Source organism: Chlorocebus sabaeus, chromosome 16 (assembly GCF_047675955.1).
Source record: "Chlorocebus sabaeus isolate Y175 chromosome 16, mChlSab1.0.hap1, whole genome shotgun sequence".
Classification (NCBI taxonomy): domain Eukaryota; kingdom Metazoa; phylum Chordata; class Mammalia; order Primates; family Cercopithecidae; genus Chlorocebus; species Chlorocebus sabaeus.
This window is the reverse complement of record NC_132919.1, coordinates 53313360-53334172: the sequence shown is the minus strand read 5'-3', so window position 1 is coordinate 53334172 and position 20813 is coordinate 53313360. Positions and strand designations below refer to the sequence as shown.

Here is a 20813-nt window from a genome sequence, read left to right as displayed (position 1 = left end):
TTGGGAGGCTGAGGAAGGACGATTGCTTGAGACCAGGAGTTGGAGGCTGCAGTAAGCTATGATTGCATCACTGTACTCCAGCCTGGGTGACAGAGTGAGACTCTGCCTCTAAAAAAAAAAAAAGGAGAGGCAGAAAGAGAGGACAAGTGATGGAGCCAGCAGCCAGTTCCTGAGGGTCTGGGGTCCTGTACCCAGTGGAGTGCGGTCCCTGGCAGAAGGAGAGGCCTGATGGGGCAGAGTTAACTGAGGCAGGGTGGCAGGAAGTGGGAGAAATGAATTCCTTATAATTCTCCTACTTCCTCGGGGAAGGGAGCTGTGAAGGGAGGGGCGGTGGGCTGGCTGTTCAAAACAGCAGCTGTGGAGGATGAGTAAGCTGACTGGGGAAACTGCGGGAAGACGCAGGCGAGGGCAGTAGCTTGACTTTGTTCTTTTTGCTTTTTTTTTTTTTTTTTTTTTGAGATGGACTCTCACTCTGTTGCCCAGGCTAGAGTGCAATGCCACGATCTCAGCTCACTGCAACCTTTGCCTCCCAGATACAAGCAATTCTCATGCCTCAGCCTCCCGAGTAGCTGGGAATACAGGCATGCACCACCACGCCCGGCTAATTTTTGTATTTTTAGTAGAGATGGGGTTTCACCATGTTGGCCAGGCTGGTCTCGAACTCCTAACTTCAGGTGATCCACCTGCTTTGGCCTCCCAAAGTGCTGGGATTACAGGTGTGAGCCACTGCGCCCGGCCAGTACCTTGACTTTGTACAGGTGCTGTCTACACAGGTGGCTTGCTTTCTTCAGCAGGGCTCAGTAGCCTTATGGAAGGAGCAAAGTGGGTTGAAAGCTGGGCTGACCCAAGGCTGGGGCTCTTCCAGGAAGCTGTGACAGATGGACCCCAATGCCAGGGGGCTGAAGACACTGACAAGAGGGAGGTTGAGATGGTGATGACGGGATCCACTGGCTGGGGAAGCAGGTTCAGCCAGCAGGGAACTGACAGATGGGGCGGGAGAGCCAGGGCAAGAGGTAGAAGGCGTTCCACAGCCCTCCTGCTCACAGCGAGGTGTGGGCACCAGCCACAGGAGCGTCACCTGGGAGTGGGTCAGAAATGCAGAATCTTAGGCCCTACCCTAGACCTGCTGATCAGAATATTCATTTATGGTGTTCCCAGGGTGAGTCCTTGCACACAAACTCGACGATGCTCTTTGATGAGATGGAGACACAGGTGTGAGGGAGATGGGTGGTCAGAATCAAGGCTTCAAATGGGAAACGAGTCTAGGTGATGACGGACGTCAGGGTGCTGCCTCATCAGTCCTCAGTTTCCCCGTCGGCGAGATGACTTTGACCAGAGTCTGTGAAAAGGCTGATCATAGCCTCAAAGACTCACAGTCTTTAAGAACCTTGGCTGTGGCTTCAGACAACCCTTCACTCTGGTCCCAGTTCTATCACTCACTAAGCACGTGACCTCAGACAAGGGATGGAACCTCATGATACCTCGGACACTCCATCTGTATAACGGGCAAAATAAGCATGGCTGTCTTTTTTTTTTTTTGAGATGGAGCCTCGCTCTGTCGCCCAGGCTGGAGTGCAGTGGCGCGATCTTGACTCACTGCAAGCTCTGCCTCCCGGGTTCACGCCATTCTCCTGCCTCAGCCTCCCCAGTAGCTGGGACTACAGGCGCCCGCTACCACGCCCGGCTAATTTTTGTATTTTCAGTAGAGACGCGGTTTCACCGTGTTAGCCAGGATGGTCTTGATCTCCTGACCTCGTGATCCGCCCGCCCCGGCCTCCCAAAATGCTGGGATTACAGGCGTGAGCCACTGTGTGCGGCCAAGATGGCTGTCTTATAGAAAATACAAGTTCAGGCAGCTCGCTGTAAGGCTTGTTTTCAAACACACATTTGTTCCACTGAGATTGATATATTAGAGAACGATATGAGCATCTGTGGATTTTGCATTTGCTATGCACAGTTTTGTCTGCAAGAAGCAGGAGTCAATACAGAAAACAGCACCCAGCTGAGGTGGGATGCACAGTTGTGCACAAAATGCACATGGCTCTGGGGTCCTCAGCTCACTGCAAATGTTACTCACCCACACCTTTTTACAATTTTTTTTTTTTAAATTTCTGACAACCTTCCTTCTACCACTTCATAGTAACTCATAAGCCGCACCCCTTCTGACACCCACTTCCACAAGCCAACTGGGAGCCTTTTCCAAGGCAAAGTGTCATAAGTATTATAGTAGTTATTATGCATTTCTTAACCGATTCATATGTGTAACATTGTGCAATCGTCTTCATTAAGTTCCTTTCTTTTTTAACGTGTCGCTAACGAAGTTTTTGCATGTTGCTGCCCCCACTCCATTTCCCCCATAAGCCCTTTGGTTTTTATTGCGCAGTTTGGCATAGCATGGTGATTTCTACAAACGTATCCATCACACAGTAGCAGAACTGACGGCAAAGTGCTTAGCACGGCACTTGACATTTGGTAAGCAGTCACAAAATGCGTCCTTATGCAGTTTCCCACTGTTATGAATCATTCTACCCATACTGGAGTGCCTACAACGAGCCAGACACTGTGTTAGGCTCTGGAAATCAGCAGTAACAATGACAACAACGAGAGTAATAGCAATACCCTTGTCTCCATGTGCTGCGGTACCAGCAGTTGCTTGCGTTTAGATGAAAGCGTTACTGTTGCTGCCACACTCTGCTTAGAAACACACTGTTCCCCAGCTCTCCTTGGAGTCCATTCATTTCCTGTTCCTACCCACCAAGACAATAGTGGTCACTTCCCTGGAGGCGAGAGGGAAGGAGTTAAACACGAGGCCTTTCAGCATCTCCAAATCCCAGGGATCTTAAGGGAATGAAGACTTGGTCATCTCTGGGGAGGAATGACTTTGTCAAGCTAATTAATACTAAGGTTGGAGGCGGGTAAGGGGATTGGAAGCCTTAACTCGGAGGGGGGGTCCAGGTAGGGAATAGGTGAGTTGTGATGGCATGGACCCTGCCAAGCACCACCCAGATGGCCAGAGCTTCCTGTTCTGCTGAGTCCTGCTCTCTGGGCTTCACCAGGCTCTGGGTTTCCTGAGACCAGATGTTCTGGGATTACCGGATGTTGATAAGGCTGGAGGATGAGCCATAGTCTCCAGGTCGTTCCCTTATAACATGCTTGGTAGGTCAAGGGATGCTGGAAAGAGGCCACTCTGTCTGCTCCGCAGTGTCTGCTGTTGGCAGCCCTGCCTGAAGGTCAGCATTGACCCTCTGTATCTGTGGCAAGGCGTCAGGTGTGGCTGAGGCTCTCCGCTCTGGGATCCATATCTATACTTATGCCCTCCGCTATATCATCAATGTCTATTTCAACCTAGGTAGAGTAGCTGACTTTAATTTGGCCAACAAAAAAGTGAAACAACAAAAGCAAAAAAATCTGTCATGCAGATTTTCTTTTCTTTCTTAAAAAGGACATTTTTAAAATCAAAAGAGGACAAAACACACAGAATTTTAGGCAAAGAGTGGATTTAGCACTATGAGAACCTGCCACGTAGCCTTGGTTTCGACTAGTTCACAGCAGACTTCTTACAACGCCACCCCGGCCTTCCTCTGCTACTGAGCACCAGAGCTTGAGACCTGTGCCCTCTCTCAGAGCCTCTCTACTCTCTGGGGTTGCGTCCTGACTTTTTCGGTGGCCTGTCTTGACTTCCCTAGCAAGGCTGCAAGCTCCGCCTGTTCTTGGAGTGCCCCTGGTACCTGACACTTTATCTAAACTCACAGTGGGTGATCAAGAAGCCGGGGCAGGCCCGCTGCTTGCAGGGCTGGAGGGCACCCCACTAAAGCACAGCACAAAGGCGTCCCAAGTCAAACCACTCGGCTTTGCTCTGCCCAAGGAGCCCTGCTCTAAGGGATGGCAGGCACAGGTGGAGAAGGAGGGAGGGTTTTTGATTGTGTATTTCACTTGCTGTGTGACGTTAGGCAAGCTGCCTAATCTCTCTGTGCCTCCATTTCCTCATCTACAAAATAGGGGTAGTAACAATAGGTACTAATATGGGCCAGGCAGTGTTTTATTTTGTTGTTGTTGTTGTTTTTTTTTTTTTGAGATAGGTTTTTTTTTTGTCACCCGGGCTGGAGTGCAGTGGGGTGATCTCAGCTCACTGCAGCCTCGACCTCCAAGTGATTCCCCCCAAGTAGCTGGGGCTACAGACATGCACCATCACACCTGGCTAATTTTTGTATTATTACTATTATGATTTTTAAGAGACAGGGTTTTGCCATGTTGCCTAGGCTGGTCTCGAACCCCTGAGCTCAAATGATCTACCCGCCTTGGCCTCCTAACATGCTAGGATTACAGGCATGAATCACCACACCTGGTCCCAGGCAGTGTTTTAAGCATTTCACATGTGATAATGCATTTACTCCTTATTAACCACCCTACGAGGTTAGAATTAATAATATCCAAATGTGGCAGATAAAAAAGATCAGGAAACCAAGGAACAAAGATGTTAAGGAACTTGCCCCAGTTCAGATGGCCAGTAGTTGGCAGAGCCCCAGTCGGCTTCTAGATTTTGTGCTCTTAACCACCCTACTATAGGCCCTACCTGAATGTCCAGTGTGAGGATTAAATGAGATAATACATGTGGTGTGCTTAGGACATGGGCTGGCATAAAGCTTACAGTAAGCAATCTTTAAGAGTTAGCTGTTGCTGTTATTGTTAGTGTTATTATTACTCCTTCATCTGTCCTTGTTCTCAGCACCCTCTAACAGCGCCCTGACACTGGCCCAATATATACTTATCTAGGACAAGCCCTGGCCCAGCAAAGCAGCCTGGGGACCTTCAGTCCCAGGTGTCAGAAGCTGTGACCCTGTCTGCTGGGAGCCTTATGCCCCAGAGTCAACTCCTCTGTCTTTCTTTTCTGTTTTTTGGCTTTCTCTTCTTCTTTCTTTTTTTTCTTTTTTTGAGACAGGGTCTTCCTGTCACCCAGGCTGGAGTGCAGTGGCATGATCACGGCTCACTGCAGCCTTGACTGCCTGGGCTTAAGCGATCCTCGCACCTCAACCTCCCAAGGAGCTGGGGCTACAGGCGCACACCACTATGCCCAGCTTTTTTATTTTTAGTAGAAACAAGGTCTCACTATGTTGCACAGGTCTCTGTGCTTGCAAGTGTGAGCCACTGCGCCTGGCCCCTCTCTCTGCCTCTCTCAACATCTGCTCAGATCACAGGCAGCAGGTCCCAGACTCAGTCCTACCAGCTCTGAGCTTTCTGCTCTTTGTCCTGCATGACTCAGTTCCAATCCTTGTCCATTCTCTCTGGGTTTTCCAAAGTCACCCTTGCGGGTGCCTTCAGAGATACCAAGTGGGAGAACTGGACCAGAACTGTGCTAATGAAGCCCAGGGGACCCGCCTGTGAGCCGACATCTGGAAAAGGTGATTGGTGTAGGCTTTGGGGTAATGGCCAGATCTGAGAGGAGGTCAGGAGGGGACTGAGGAGCATGGCTCTGATACTTTACAGCGACCCCCATCAGGATATGGAGTCCATTTCCCCACTCCCGAAATCTGGGTCGGCTTCATGACTTGCTTTCACTGACAGAATGTGGTCCTTACAGCTTCTACATTCACCCTTTAGGATCACGGCCCCAACACCATGGTGGCCCAACATGCCACCAAGGAGGAGAAACCACATGGAGAAAGAGATCCCGCACCCAGCTGTCCGTACCAAGCCCAGCCCAAGCTGACTGCCAGATGGGCACAACTTCATGGTGAGCCCAGGAGACACCAGGGGGAAGAATAATCCTGGTTGTTCCAGCCGAGTGCTGAGTTGGTTTCCTAAGCAGCAGTAGGTAGCTGACCAGAGTAGCTATCTGTGCCCCGGCCGGCAGGCTCCTGCAGGCAGGACCTCACTCTGCACTCCGGGGGCCCATGGTGTTTGAGTGCCCCAGTGGCTGGAGCCTGTGGATGTGCTGTGGGTTGTCCTCCAGGGACTGGGCCCTATCTCCCCTGGGGAGACTGTCTCTCTTAGTCACTAGTCTTCATTCTGCAGAGAGAACGGCCTGTTCCTTCTCCAGCTGTGAGCCCACCTGTGTCCGGAACCCCCTACCTATGCATTCTGTTCATCTTGAGCCGCAGAACACACCAGCATCTCTCAGCCCCCAGGGGCTGCCAGTTAGAGCCAAAACCCCTATTTTCAACCCCCTCCCAGGAGGAGTCTCTGACACCCCAGGGCACTTGGGCGACCCTGGGAGAAGACTGGACTGGGGAGTCAGAAACCCCAGCTCCCCTGCCAAGTGGGCCACTGCAGAGATTCCTCTTCAAGGGGATGAAGACACAGGGGAGAGTTACCTGCACCCTCCCACACTGAGGAATCCTATAAATGGGCCCAAGGGAGAGCTCCGGGGGGAGGAGGAGTCAGGCGCCACGGCAGCCCCCAGGAAGCAGGGGTCATTACCAACTCCCCAGGCGTCTGTCTAGACCATTTGCCTACCTGAGCGCATAACTGAGTCAAGATCTAATTAGTTTCTGTGTCCTGGCTGAGCGCCAAGGCCGGGCGGGTGCAGCAGGACCTGGGAGCGGGGGGAAAGCAGGAGACTCTCAGGGTAAGCGGGTCTCCAGCCTTTTTCAGTGTGCGGAAAAAGAAGGAACTCTCATTTCCATGCACTGAACTACCCCAGATAAAAAACATCTGTGCCTCCGATGGAGACCACCCCTCCCCTCCGCAAGGATTGTGGGCCACACACGGCCTGAGCCCGTGTCTGTGCACCAGTTACCCGGGATTCAGGCCAAATTCAAATATGTCAATCTCATGTGATGAATGATCAAACCCTTCCTAATTTGCATGTTAAATTTCCTTGTGGTGGAAATAAATAGCCTCAGTTCATCAGAGAAGAGCTTTCCTCGCGAGCCTTTCATTAAAGGCGGCGGCGAGCGCTTCATTTGCATGTTCTGTGCGGCACATTGGGGAGTCTGGGCGGATGTGGCCAGCGGTGCCCCAGGGCTGCCGGGATGGGGCATGGATAATGCATCCGTTGCTGGGAAGTGGGAGGAGATGACAGGAAGAAGTGAGGGTGTGGCTGTGTGTGCGCACCTGTGCGTTCCAGACTGTTCCGTGCAGAGGAGGCGGTGGCAGGTCCACATCCCTAGCTCCTGCCTAATTTGCAGTGTGACCCTGGACTTGTCACTTTACCTCTCTGGGACTCAGTTTCTGTATCTATAAAATGGGAAGCATTAAGTGTTTTGTATTAAGTAAAAGCAAAGCAATAGGTGTTTTGTATCCTCACAGCCCTCCCTGTGAGAAGTGAATGCATTAACACTAATGAAGGCACATTGTGCACGGCTGTGTGTGGGGTCATGCTCTGTGGACCATGGATGGAGGTGCAGAGCTGTGCATGGGCACACAGGGTGCCTCTGAGAGACAGCAGCACCTCCCTGCCTGCCCCAGCTTCAGAGAGCTCCACAGCTTCATGGAAATGTCCTCCCCGTCCCACCTACAGCTCTCTGTGGGTGGTGACACCCTTGTGTGATCCTGCAATCAAACAAGGACATTGAGGGAACTGGGCAAACATCCCGTCAGAAGAGAGAGGTGAGGACAGAACCTGTGACCTGGGGTGCTGGGCCTGGCAATGTTCCCATCCCTGACACGGCGAGTCCCTCTCCTGTTCCCAGGTGCCCAGCCTGACCAGGGAAATGACACTGAGTGAAAATGATGTTGGCGCCTTTGCCTCTGATCACGCCAGGATGCTGAGGAGCTGGGGAGCCCAGTGAGATCCAAGCGGCACGGAGACAAAGGGGGCCTGGGTCTGAATTCTAATTCTGATATGAACTCATGCCGTGTCCCCAAGAAGTCATTTCCACTCAGGGCCACCATGTCCCCGCTGTAAGACAGGGCTTGTCCCGGATGCCAGCTGAGTGTTCTGTGGCTGTGTGACTCTCTCATAGCTCCTAGTTTCCCCTGCCTGCCCCCTGCACCAGTGCCCTCAGCCCAGATCCAGCGAGGCCACACCCACCATCCACCTCCAGCTTCCTCCGGAGTGGGGGACTCATTTTCTCCCCAAGCCAGGACCTGTTAAGGGAGACTGTGAGGAAACAGGTTGCTATGGAAACCAAGCCAGCCACGGTTTGAGAGACTTTTGCATGTTTTTTCCGCCTTTCCCCTTACACTTTGAACTTATTAGTCTTAATTGACATAATTATCGCAAGGTCGTCAACCTGATGCATGAGGAGCAGCTGTGCCTCTCGCTGCCCAGCACCAGCCCTGACCCTCGGGGATGCTCCCTGCCGCCTCTGTCCCTCCCATCTGCCACTACCCAGGCTTTCCTTGCTACTGACTAGCAAATCCTGAGGCCGCACTCGGGCCCCTCGTGTCAGGGAGAACCTGTCCTAAAGCAGGAGGGGGGGTCCCAGGCCAGGGTGGGCGGATGGATGGCATGTAGGACCACGTGCATCCGTGGGAAGCAGGTCGGAAGGAGCACCACCCCGTGTCCTCTTGCACCAGTATCCTCAACCTCTTGGCCAATGGTTTTAGCAGGACTGATCAGAGGAGGCCGGAGTGAATCACTCTTTCCGAGCCTCTGACTTCTCTGTGCAGTGGAGGTGTTATACCTGCCCTGGGCTGAGGATCCGACAGAGAGCATCAAGGAAGGTGGCCTGTGCAGCAGGAGGCGACTTCTACTTGAATTGTTATGAGAAAGGGGGCTGGAGGGACCCCCAAGAGGGAGCGAAGGGTGGCCAGCCAGCTCTTCATCCCTTCCTTCCATGCCAGGCCCCTGACCCCATGTGCCAGGGCAACTATGCATGGAAGGGCAGCTCGGCTCCAGCTGGGAGAGTCCGGGGGATGCCAGCGCCTCACTGTAGGTCATGGTTCTCAATGGGGGTGCTGTTGCCCCAGGGCACAGGTGGCAGCATCTGAAGACATTTTTGGTTGTCACATCCAGAGGGTGTCTATTGGGATCTAGGGGTTATAGATTAGGGCTGCCTCTTAACACCTTACATCACACAGGACAGACCCCTGCCCTCCAACAAACAAGTTTCCATTCTCCAATGTGAGCAGTGCAGAGGCGGAGAAGCCCTGCTCTAGCTGTTTCTAGCTGGTGCCTTCCTCCCAGGCAGCATAAGGTTGTGGCTTGAGGGTCCTCAAATAGTGGTACCCCTCCCTCACCCTCTGCCCCATTGTTGGATATTGGAGGCCTGCCCCGTGTGTGTGTGTGTGTGTGCGCGGGCGCGCGCATGTGTGTGCTGTGTGTGCAGATGGGGTCCCTTCAGCCTCCCCACCTTCCCCAATCCTCAGGAGTGGGAGGAGCTGGCCTCAGGTCGGGAGAAGGACAGCCTGCTCCTCCTCCCAGCCCACCTCTCCCATTCTTCCCTGAGGATTATGCCATTTCCAAACTCGTTAACTTTTAATTACTACCTTCCCTCTGCCTGAGTACACTGGCTCCATGCCACGTACATCTCTATTAAAATTCAATTTATGCCCATCATAACTAATTCCTGTACTTCAGTTTTCTCACCATCAGCCTTCAATTTTCAGACAAGATGTCCAAGCTCATGGCCGAATTGGAGTAAATCTCCAAAGGGCTGGTAACAGGCAGATAGGATCTACCTTCATTGAGGAAAAGAACCTGGACTTCCCCGGAGGGTGGGAAGGAACCGTGGCCAGGAAGAATGAGGTGGGAGGAGCCTGCCCTGCTGGGTGGAGGAAGGTGGGTGAGCGTCAGCATCATGCCCTTGGTGGCTCTCAGATCATCCTTTCCATTGATAGAGCCATCTGTGACCAGACACTCTTCTGCACGCTTCATCTTGCATGCCATTCCCAGCTACCCTGGGAGGTAGCTACTGGTCTTATTATTCCCATTTTTCAGATTAGGCAACCGAGGCAGGGATTAAGCAGTCTGCTCAAAGGCACATAGCGAGTCAGGGGCAGGACTGGACATCACAAGGGGGGGGATGCTGGGGCTGGATCTGGGAAGATAAGCAAGGGTTTGCCAAGTAGCAGAGGTGTGCGAGGACGGTAGAGGTGGAAGATGGAGGTGGGCATGGGCATGAGGGCATGAAAGAGCAGAGACCACGGGTGCACAATGCGTTCCGCCCATTACTGAAGAGAGTTAGTGAGAAAGGAGGCTGGAGAGATGGACAGGACTTGGTGATACAGGGTCTTGTACTCCCTCAACCAAAATCCTTTCGAGACTGCCTACTGCCTGCTGGATGTATCCGAGAAGATTCTTCCTGGCATTCCAGGTCCTACCTCTGCCATCTTGGGTCAGCCATGTCTCCCACTTCCTGGGGCAACTGGCTCAACCTGTCATGCCCTTCCAGTCTCCAATTCTTGATTCCTACTTTCCTGTGAGGATTCCCCTCCACTCCCTGCCCCAACTTGCTCATCCCTCTCTCACTCCTCAACTTGCCCCATCCTCCTCCTCCTGAAGGTCACCAGACTTCCATGTCCCTAAACTGAGCTGGTGATTTATTTATTTATTTATTTATTTATTTATTTTTATTTATGTTTTGAGATGAGGTCTTGCTTTGTCGCCTAGGCTGGAATGCAGTGGTACGATCTTGGCTCATTGCAACCTCTGCCTCCCAGGTTCAAGTGATTCTCCTGCCTCAGCCTCCCAAGTAGCTGGCTTTATAGGCACAAGCCACCACACCTGGCTAATTTTTGTATTTTTAGTAGAGATGGGGATTTCACCATATTGACCAGGCTGGTCTTGAACTCCTGACCTCAGGTGATCCACCTGCCTCAGCCTCCCAAAGTGCTGGGATGATAGGCGTGAGCCACCACGCCCAGCCTGAGCTGATGATTTTAGAATCTAGCAGCGGTTGACACAGTTGGTCCTTCCTAAACCAAGAACATACCCTCTTCCCTCCCAAGACACCCCAATCTCCAGGCTTCCCCTCTCCCATCTAGCCTCTCGGTTTTGTTCTGCTGGGCTGGTTTCCAACTCCCTTATATATGGCCTGGTGGGACCACAAAGCCCTTTCCTTGCCCAGCTTCCTGAGCAAAGATTTGAAACACGAGCATCTGATCATGTCCCTTCCCTGGGAAAACCATTCGAGGGCTCCACATAGCTTTTGGCAGAAAGCGCAAGTGCCTAAGAGAGCGACAAGCCCCCACTTGATCTCGCCCCAGTGTCCTCCTTGGCCACGTGGACCTTCTTTCAGCTCCTCCAGACACAAGGTCCTTGGATGGAGCTGCAGGGACCATTCCTGTGGCATCCCCCTGCCCTGGCTACCTCCACTCATTCTCTGGGTCCCAGCTCCCCCAGTGGAATCTGCTTGACCTTACTTTCCCTTGAAAGCACGCATCAAAACTGGAATCCACCCACACTCGCACTATTATTTACTTCTGTGCGAGTAACACGTGGGGGTCCAGATCTTACTGTCTTATTTAGGGCCACATCACCAGCACCCAGTATCTGGTCACAACTGGCACCCATCGTAGTGACCCAGGGATGCTGGCGTCTCCTGCCGGGAGCACCTCCTTCTTTCATGGTTTGTCCACACTGCTCAAGTTCTATGTCTCCCAGGGGCTGCTCCAAACTCCTCCAGCTCCTTCTCGCCTCTTCTTGCCTCTTTCTGAAACTCTGACGCTCACCTGGCCTCAGTCCCCTGCTGTTGCTCCTCAGGCACAGTACTTAGAGTCCTGTGGGCACCTCTAGCTCCAGTGAGAACAAACGTTTCCAAAGCTGGCGGGGCAGGCGGGGCTGGCACTGCCTTTCTGATTGCCCTCCTTGCCTAACTCTGTGCCGGGCAGGCAGAAGGCCCCCAGTCCTTGCCTGATGAATGAACCAACGCTGGCATCTCCTGCCGTTCCTTCACCAGGCTTGGAAGCAGAAGGCCTGGCACTCGTCTTCTGTCTATGATTTCAGATCTTGGACAAGAAATGAAACCTGAGCCTTTGTGTTCCTCATGTATCAAGATGCCCCCCCTGCAGGAGTTGCTGATGTTAAGGAATTCAGAAGAACCGAAGTAAAAGTGGCTGGTGTGGGGCCTGGCATGAGGTAGGTGATCATTTGAGTGTTTGTTCATAAGAGTTAATGTACTATTTCTCCTTCTGCAGCGGCTTAGAAAGTGCTGCTGCCCTGGGAAAGGACAAGCTCAGTCAGGCAGCACACAGCAGGGGAGGGACGCAGGCTTGGGGTCCTGAAGATCCTGGGTGAAACCTGACTCTGTGTACTGGCTGTGTGATCTTGGGTCACACGCTGAACCTCTCTGAGCTGTGACTTCTAGTTAGGAAGCAGAGATAATAATTGCACTAGTCTTCCAGAACTGCTGCCAGTAAGAGCTTGGCTCGGTTCCTGGCACTCACCCGATGCCACGCAGGTGCTCCCGTGCCCTCTGGGAAGGCCAGCTGGCCTCTGCCTCCCCGTCTCTGCTGCCTGCTCTCTCTTCTAAGGGGAGGCCAGAAAGAGGGCCAAAGAAGCCAGAGACAAAGCCGCTGGCTTGGGGAATTTCTCTTCATCTTCTTATCTGAGGAGTTTCAAAGGCTGCCAGAGGCTCCGCGTGCATCCCCTGCCTTTGTGTCCCTTGCTGGGGCCGTCACATGTGCGGGGCTTCTCTGTCTCAGATATACTTTCTTCTCCCAGCTGCCAAGCCCATGCAGTTCCCAGACATCACAGCTCTGCCACAAGGGCCTCAGCATGGCAGGAGGGCTGGGGACCCAGCCTGGGGCTGGCCAGACGCCCACCTGGCTCTCCTGGGCCTCCCCTGCACACATCTGCTCTTCTCCACACGGGCCAGGGATGAGACTCGGCCTCAGCTGGTCTCATACCCTCACGCCTGCCTCTCAGAAGGAGGTCTTGCTTTTGTGGCCCCCGGGGCAGAAGAATGACACACAGTGATGTGCGGCAGGGACAGAAGGAGCCCGATGGGAAACTGTGTGCGCCTTTGCAGAGAAGGCAGCACACTCAGGTCCAACAGTGCTCCCAGATCTGCCACTCACTGTCTGGATAGTCCCAGGCAAGTTCCTGACCCTCTCTGAGCTTCAGGTTCTTCATCTGCAGAATGAGGGTAATGAGATTCACCTGTTGTGAGATGATGGCTGTAAAGAACTTGGCACCCGCGAACCTCCATAAACATTAGTGTATGCATGCCCAGTTATGTATGGGAATCTGTGTGTGTGTGTGTGATCTGCCTTGCTATCTCTTCTTTTTTCTCCTATTCGACTTTAAATGTGAGAATAATTATGCCAGAAGATGTTACCAAGGTGGGACAAAATCATCTGGTTGATGACGTTGCCAAGGCACAGACCCAAGGACAGGTGGCAGGTTCCATTCTTTGTCCATCCTCCCTCTATTCTCCTCCATCCTCCATCCATCCTCCATCCATCCTTCCTCCGTCTCCTCCATCCTCCATCCATCCTCCCTCCACTCTCCTCCATTCTCTGTCCATCCTTCCTCCATTCTCCTCCATCCTCCCTCCATCTCCTCCATCCTCTGTCCATCCTCCCTCCCTTCTCCTCCATCCTCCATCCATCCTCCCTCCATTCTCCTCTATCCTCTGTCCATCCTCCCTCTATTCTCCATCATCCTCCATCCATCCTCCCTCTGTCTCCTCCATCGTCCATCCATCTTCCCTCCATTCTCCTCCATCCTCTGTCCATCTCCTTCTGTTCTCCTTCATCCTCCATCCATCCCCCCTCAGTTCTCCTTCATCCTCCTACATCCTCCCTCTGTTCTCCTCCATCCTCCTTCCATCTCCTCCATCCTCTGTCCATCCTCCCTCCATTCTCCTCCATCCATTCTCTCTCCACTCTCTTCCATCCTCCATCCATCCTCCCTCCATTCTCCTCCATCCTCCATCCATCCTCCTTCTGTTCTCCTCCATCCCCCCTCCATTCTCCTCTATCCTCTGTCCAGCCTCCCTCCATTCTCCTCCATCCTCCATCCATCCTCCCTCCATCCTCTGTCCATCCTCCCTCTGTCCTCCTCCATCTCCATCCCCTGTCCTGTCATTTCTCCAGCCAGGGGGGTTATCTCCAGCCATGCTGCCCTTGCTGGTGAAATGGATGTAAACTGAAGCTGAATGGATTCAACCTGGGAGATGGCTCCTGGAGAGAAGGGAGCCGAGAACAGTCAGATGAAAGAAGTTCCAGCACTAACACAAGAGGGCCTGACCTCTGTGGCTTTTATGTGAGTTGCACACACATCTTCCTGCTGTACTCAGACAGGCTTGTGACTAACTGTTAACCTGCAAACAAGGCTGTGTGGGAATCATACACACGCAAACACATACATGCATGTGCATACACACACACACACACACATATTTTAGCAGACACATTAGACTCCATACATTAGACTCTATATATCCAAATAAGTTTTGTGTTCTTCCTCCCCCCACCACCTGTCCCCAGCACATGCCCCAGGAATCACTTTGGGAAGCTGCGTGCCTGTTCCAGGGGAGGGGTAGGTCGTGGGGCCAGTGTCCACACCTTGAGGAGGGTCTCCCATGCAGTATCCTCCTGCTCACATGAGAGAAAGGATCTCATTTCTTTAGAGTCAGATTTTGCTTTGTTTCCTTGCTGTGCTCCCAGCTCTTAGAGCCGCCTCATTTCTTAAACTGGGAATTCAAGGCTAGTTTCAAAATGGATCAAGATTTGTCACCAACAAGGGGCACAGCTCTTGTCTAAGAGGAGTTCTGCACAGGTGGACAGAGCCCCAGGTGGCCACTCAGAGGAGACAAGCTACCTACACACGTGATTTTCTGGGGGGTTTGTTATCAGATCTGTCCCATGATCTTGTCGAGACAGACACCTTGAATAGTCCTAACAGGTATCATTCAGGTCACATCTATTGCACCAGGGTGGGCTTGACCTATAGAATCCCAGGTATTCCTTACAATAATTCTCTGACATAGGCATTACTGCGCCTGATTCCAAGGAGAGAAAACAAAATCAGGGTGGCTAACCACTTCTGCCTCAGGTGACAGAACTAGCAGGGACAGGGTCATATTCATGCAGGCCTGACTTCAACATCTATGTTATTTTCACTCTGACCCCAATGATGGATGTGGACCCACATATTTGTGCCACAGTCACATGTACTCAGAAGGGTGCACAGTACTTCATGTAGCACATGTACACACACACACACACACACACACACACACACACACACACACACACACAAAAAAAAAAACCCAGACCCATTTGGCTACAGAACCCACCAAGAATAAAGACTTTCAGAGATTGAACATGAATGTAAACTTTCCTCCCTTTGGAAACATAGTTAAATTTATGGCAGCACTTCTAATCTTATTTTCTCTCAACTTGCTGAGTAAATTTAGCCATTTTCCTGCCTGAAAATTGGATATTATCATCTTACTCAGAGCCTGGGGTTTGTAAAATATGGGGAAGTCCTCAGTATCCAGCAGTGGTTGGAGAGCCGTGGGCTATGAAGCTGGACAGGCTCCTGTGGAATGCAGTTTTCAGTATGCATTTATTTAAAAGGTGAACCTGGAACATTTTGTTGAGCCCAAAACAAGGAAATGTTCAGAATCTAATGGGGATATGTTCAAAGAACCCATGCTCCAGCTTGAAGGAGCTCCATTGGCCAAATTTAGGTTGAGTATGGAAATGAACAATGACATGGGTGGATTAAAGCACATTGAATAAAAAAACATAATGCATGAGTTTATACTGATGCTAAATTACTTTAAAGGGGGTCAGAAAAGAAAGCTGTTTACAAAAGAATGCCACCTAATATAAGTAAAAGGAATACAAGAAAATCTCCTTATCACAACCACCATAGTAATAACTGATTCGGGTAAGACTCATCAATGGATACTAAACCACTGGGTGGGAGAATCCTGGGAAGGAGATTATTCACATAGTCCCAAGTTATCACTCTATAGGCCACTCATCAACAACAAAGTGAAGAAGATACGTCAACCTTTTGACAATGGAGAAATCTGGTGGACATCACCTTGACCAGTTCACCAAACCTAACATCACCAATAATGGGGCAAATTGTCATCAGGCGCCTTCTCCTGTGGAGCATCAAGGACACATACCTACAAATATGGTTCCCAAAAGGCTTAACATGAGTTTAATCATGAGGATATAACTGGACAAACCCACATTGAGAGAAATTCTGCAAAGCTGGCTGGACTCTCAGAAGTGCCAAAGCCATGTAAGGTAAGAAAGAAACAATAAGGAATAGTTCTAGATTTAAGGTGTATCAAGACTCATGGCAACTAAAGGCCATGTGTGGTCTCCGATTAGGTCCAGCAGTGAACAAGAACCACAACCATGGCCATGAAGGACACTGGGATAAAGGTACGTCTATCGGAACAAATGGAGAAACTTGAATATAGGCTGCGTTTTAGATAGCGGTATTGTATCAGTGTTAAATTTCCCAACTGTGAAAATTGTGTCATGTGTGGTTCTTCAGGCAAATGCCTTGCTCTTAGGAAATATTACTTACAAATGAAGTGACAGGATGTCTACAGCAAATCCTTAAATAGTTCAGCAGAAAAGGTACATGTGTATATGTGTGTAGGGAGACAGTAAGAGAGTGCACATGAGCGAAATGTTAGCAATTGTGATGGCACCCGTATGAAGGTGTTTACAGTACTAACGATTTTACTAAGATTTGAAAAAAAATCAAAATTAAAAGAAAGAAGAAAAAAGCACCTGCTATGAGCCAGGGCCACAGGTGGCTTTTATCTATCCACCACCCTTTTCCATTCTTATGTTAACAACTTTCACCCTTCTTCCCTATCGCATGGCTGTAGTGTGGGGGCTGCCAATCCTGGTGTCTGAAGCTCTGGAGTAGACATATGATGCCAGCCTGGCCAAGCAGCGTGCTCCATGCTGTTGCCCACCACGACTGGTCAGGGATGGTCTGAGCTGGGCCAATCAGAATCCTTCCCTGGGACTTTCTAAGTGAAACTTCCAGAGAAGTTCTTTCTACTCAGAAATCAGGTAGCTATAGCCTGTGAGCCCTGAACTTCTCAGTGTCACTCATGACTTAATGAAGTATGAACCCAGAGGTAGGCACAGCTGAGTGACTTGGAGGGAAGAGGGCCTGGCTGTATCAAACTCTTGGTTCTAAGTCCTGAGGTTCCAGGAACTGCCAAGGTTCTGGAAGCTCTGACTTCAGTTCTGTGGTGCACTTGTGGTCTCCTCTGTAAATAATGAGAAGGCAAAAAAGGTGTTAGGGGATGTGTAAGGCCATACTTTGTGGACAGTCACAAAGGACAGAGGAGATGGAGCTCTGTGTGTGTGTGTGTGTGTGTGTGTGTGAGAAAGAGAGAGAGAGGGTGGGGGGGGGACAAAGGGGGAGAGAGAGAGGGAGAGAGAGAGAGGGAAAGAGAGAGAGAGAAAGAGAGAGAGAGAGAGAGATTAAGAACACATGCATTATCAGGACAGGTTTTCTAAAAGAGAAGGAATTTGAGCTGGGCCTTGCAGGAGAAAGAAGTTTCCAAAAAAGGGAAATAATCCCGTGGAGGGGAGAGGACAGTTTGGACAAAGTCCAAGAAGAGGGAGTTTGTAGGGAACCGTCCTGAGACCCGTGGTGGCCTGATCTGGTGGGAGTGGCAGGAGGTGAGACTATGCCATCAGGAGCAGATCAGGAAGAGTTCTAAGGCCCTTCTAAGGAGTGCAGACCTTGCCTCCGGGGCACAGCAAGTTTTTAATTGAAGGAAAATCCTGATTAGACCTGCATTCAGGCACAGCATTGTCCCCAGACCACCAGAGCCAACACTCTTGGGGGTGAGGAGGCAAAGGAATGAGTTTCCTAAGTGCACGCTCATCTATTTCCCCTGAATAACTTCCACCCAACATAGCTATACAATGGAGTATCTGCATTCTCCCTATTGCTTTGTTTTCTAGAATTTGCGGAGCACGGTTAGCAGAAAGATTGCTTAGGATACACATTAAGGAAGCAATTGCAGCAATCCTTCTTCAATGAGAGGCAGTGTGGTGGATGGTAAAAAATTCCCACTCTGCTGTCAGACAATTTATATTTGAAGACCAGCTCAACCATCTGACTTTAGGTGATTTCTTTAACTTCTCTGAGCCTCAGTGTGTTTATCTGCAAAACGGGGGAAATAGCTGAAACTACTCATAGGATTGTGGACAGGATTAAATGAGATAATCCCAGAGGGACATCATAATGTCTGCCATATAATACATTATTTTTCATTGTCTATGATTGCTATCATCATTGTCGTCATCTTCATCATCATGACCATCATCATCAATAGCAGGACCTCATCATCATCATCACCACCGATAGCTGGACCCTGTCCACTCCTTGAATGCCTGCAGGGACGAGGGCTGTTTTCAAAGGCAGCCCATTCCATCTGGTCCTTCCACTGAGCTGGAACCTGCTTCTGTGTACCACCCACCCTTGCATCCTAGCAGTGCCAGGGCCCCAGAAGAGTGGCTCTGAACCAGATAAGGAACCAACTCTCCTCCTCCCCTCCTCCTGGATCCTGCCTCCAGCTCCCTGCTGGAAGAATTCAGGGGCAGGCTAGGCCCAGCATCACTTGCACGCATGGTATGCCATCCCATGCTCTTGGTAACCCACTTGCGTGTGTCCAGCGTCTAAGAAGATGCAGGGGCTCTTCACAGAGATGGTCACAACTTCCTGGGGGTGCTAGGTGGTGGCCAGGAGAGGCTCTGACCCCCAACTGAAAGCCACAGCAGGGACTGCTCAGGGAGAGCCTTCTGGTCTCCTTGTAGGCTTCCTGGAGAACCGGAGGCCCAGAGTGGCCAGCCCTGCAGGACCTCTTGCTTGCCCATCCAGCTCTCCCCTCTGCAGGAGGGATGGGGGTGTCCTGTCCTGGACTTTCTTTTGCCAATGTGGCCACACTACACCAGCCTGTGCAGTCCAGGGTTAAGGCAGAAAGACTAGGGTGAGGAGTCACTCCAAACTTTGGCCTCCGCACTCCCTAAAGGAAAGGATGGTTCGCCAGAAGGACAGATCGAGCAATTATACCCCCTCCCCTTATTTGCATTTCTGTCCCCGGTGGCAGATTTGTATCAACATCACCAGGGCAAGACAATCTTGTTTCCCCAACACAACTGATTATGCACATCAGGCCCTGGGATTAATCACCAGCCACAGGGTTGGAGCCAATAAAACAGGCAGAGATGGGAGGATAAGAGCAGAAAGGAGGGAGTGCCTGCCCCAGTCTGTGGCTGTGAGGAAAGGCTGGAGGCCAGGGTGGCCTGGGCGAGGGGCTGCTTCCCTGCTGGCAGCAAATCCACTCTTACTGAGACCCTGTTCTCTGTCCCAGCTCTTCTTTCTCCCCTCCTGGCAGTGTCCCAGCAGGGAAAGGCCAGTCAGGCCCAAGAGCTCTATTGCATGGGCACAGATAGGAAGTGAAGATAAGCCCAAGAGGCCCTGGGAGGGCCATCTCTGTGTCCCACCGGAATTGCCCACAGATAGAAGATGTCCCCTCCTTCACTGATCCCAGGTTGCTATGGACTCCACCCCTCCATTGGACCCAGGCCCCTCAACAAGAGTCCCCTGGAGATGGCAGGGTTCGAGAGAGTGAGGAGGGGTCCGCAGTCACAGTCACAGCCACAGCCACAGCTGCTGTTAGTGAGTCCCTGTGCCCAACGCCACCTCTGCTCCTATGCACCGTGGTTCAGACCATCCTGTCCGGCAGTGCCCCTGGTCCACAACCCAGCCATCCTCTGCAGGGATCAGTAGGGTGGAGCGATCTCACCTCGGGGCAGGGCTGCCTTTCCACTCACTTCCAGAACTCCAGGCTCCCAGGAGCCCCGGGCCCCACACAGTCACACACACCCCCTCCCCACCACGCCCTCTTCAAGGCAGGGCAGTGGCCCTGGCAGCCAGGAGGAAGGGCAGGGAGGCGCAGTTTACCTGTATTCCAGGGAGAACTTGGTCAGCTCCCTGTTGTTGTGGAGCCACTTGAACTCCAGTGGCCAGCTGCCCTCGGCCATGCATGTAAGCACCAGGCGGTTTCCTTCCAGGTGCACCTGTGTCCGTACAGGCTCCGTCTTGAAATACGGGGACACGTCATCTGCAGAAACAGGGAGACAAAGTCGTCAGTGGTCACCTGCTCGCCCATGTGACCTGGTCGTTTGGTATCCTAAGGCCCCTAGGCAGATGGAGCAGGTGCAGCCAGGTAATCTGCCCAAGGTCCCGTGGCTGGGAGGGACGTGAACCTGGGTCAGTCTGACTCCAAGGCTTGGTCTTCAGCATGAGTCCCTGACATCTGCCAACCAGAGCCCTTCCTCCTTCCTCCCCAGACCACACTGGGCTATTGCCCTGCTGCCAGCCCACACTCCAGCACCTTCTATCACTTCCCTCCCAGCATGCACATCCCTCCATCCGCTCTGCTCGTGGGTTCTCCCTCCAGGGCAGGAGGCAAGGGGGCACTTTCTGTGGCTCAGCCAAAGGGAATATCAGTGTCACAAGGAGAATACGGAGGTGGGTTGACATAAGTCGTAGGGGGTCCTGCTCCCCAAGGCTGGGGGAAGCCCTCAAAGGCATCAGTCACAGAGTCTATCCAGCAGGGTCCCGTGACCACTGGCTGCCTGTACCTTCCGTCCTGGGCCCTGGGCCAGTCTGCCTCTACCTCCCCATTCACTCCAGGATGGCTGCCTGCTTGCCCAGGTGGCGGGTGAGGGGCATAATAGCTGCTTCCCCCTCTCTGCAGTCACCCTCATCCTCTGAGCTGACTTAGTCCCGCAGACCTCCCTGCCCCACCACAGTTCTCTCGACAGAGACAGTGAACTTCGCCCTGGACTCCACAAGACTGCTCAGCTGGCTGCTCCGGATGGAAATGGGGCCTCTGCCCTTCTGGCCAGTGCGGGAGAGGGTGGATGTAAGTGTACACAAGGGAACTGATGGAACAATGGGGCAGACGGAG

The 20813-nt window shown here is 51.9% G+C and overlaps 1 protein-coding gene across 2 annotated transcripts in view; it reads right to left on the bottom strand.

Moving 5' to 3' along the window:
* Positions 1–20813, bottom strand: part of SDK2 (sidekick cell adhesion molecule 2) — a 310564-nt gene that overhangs the window by 153759 nt on the left and 135992 nt on the right. For both annotated transcript variants that reach the window (XM_008011913.3, XM_008011914.3), the window contains exon 2: positions 19802–19961. In XM_008011913.3, coding sequence (XP_008010104.1) covers positions 19802–19961 — 160 coding nt within the window. The remainder of the gene's footprint in view (positions 1–19801; positions 19962–20813) is intronic.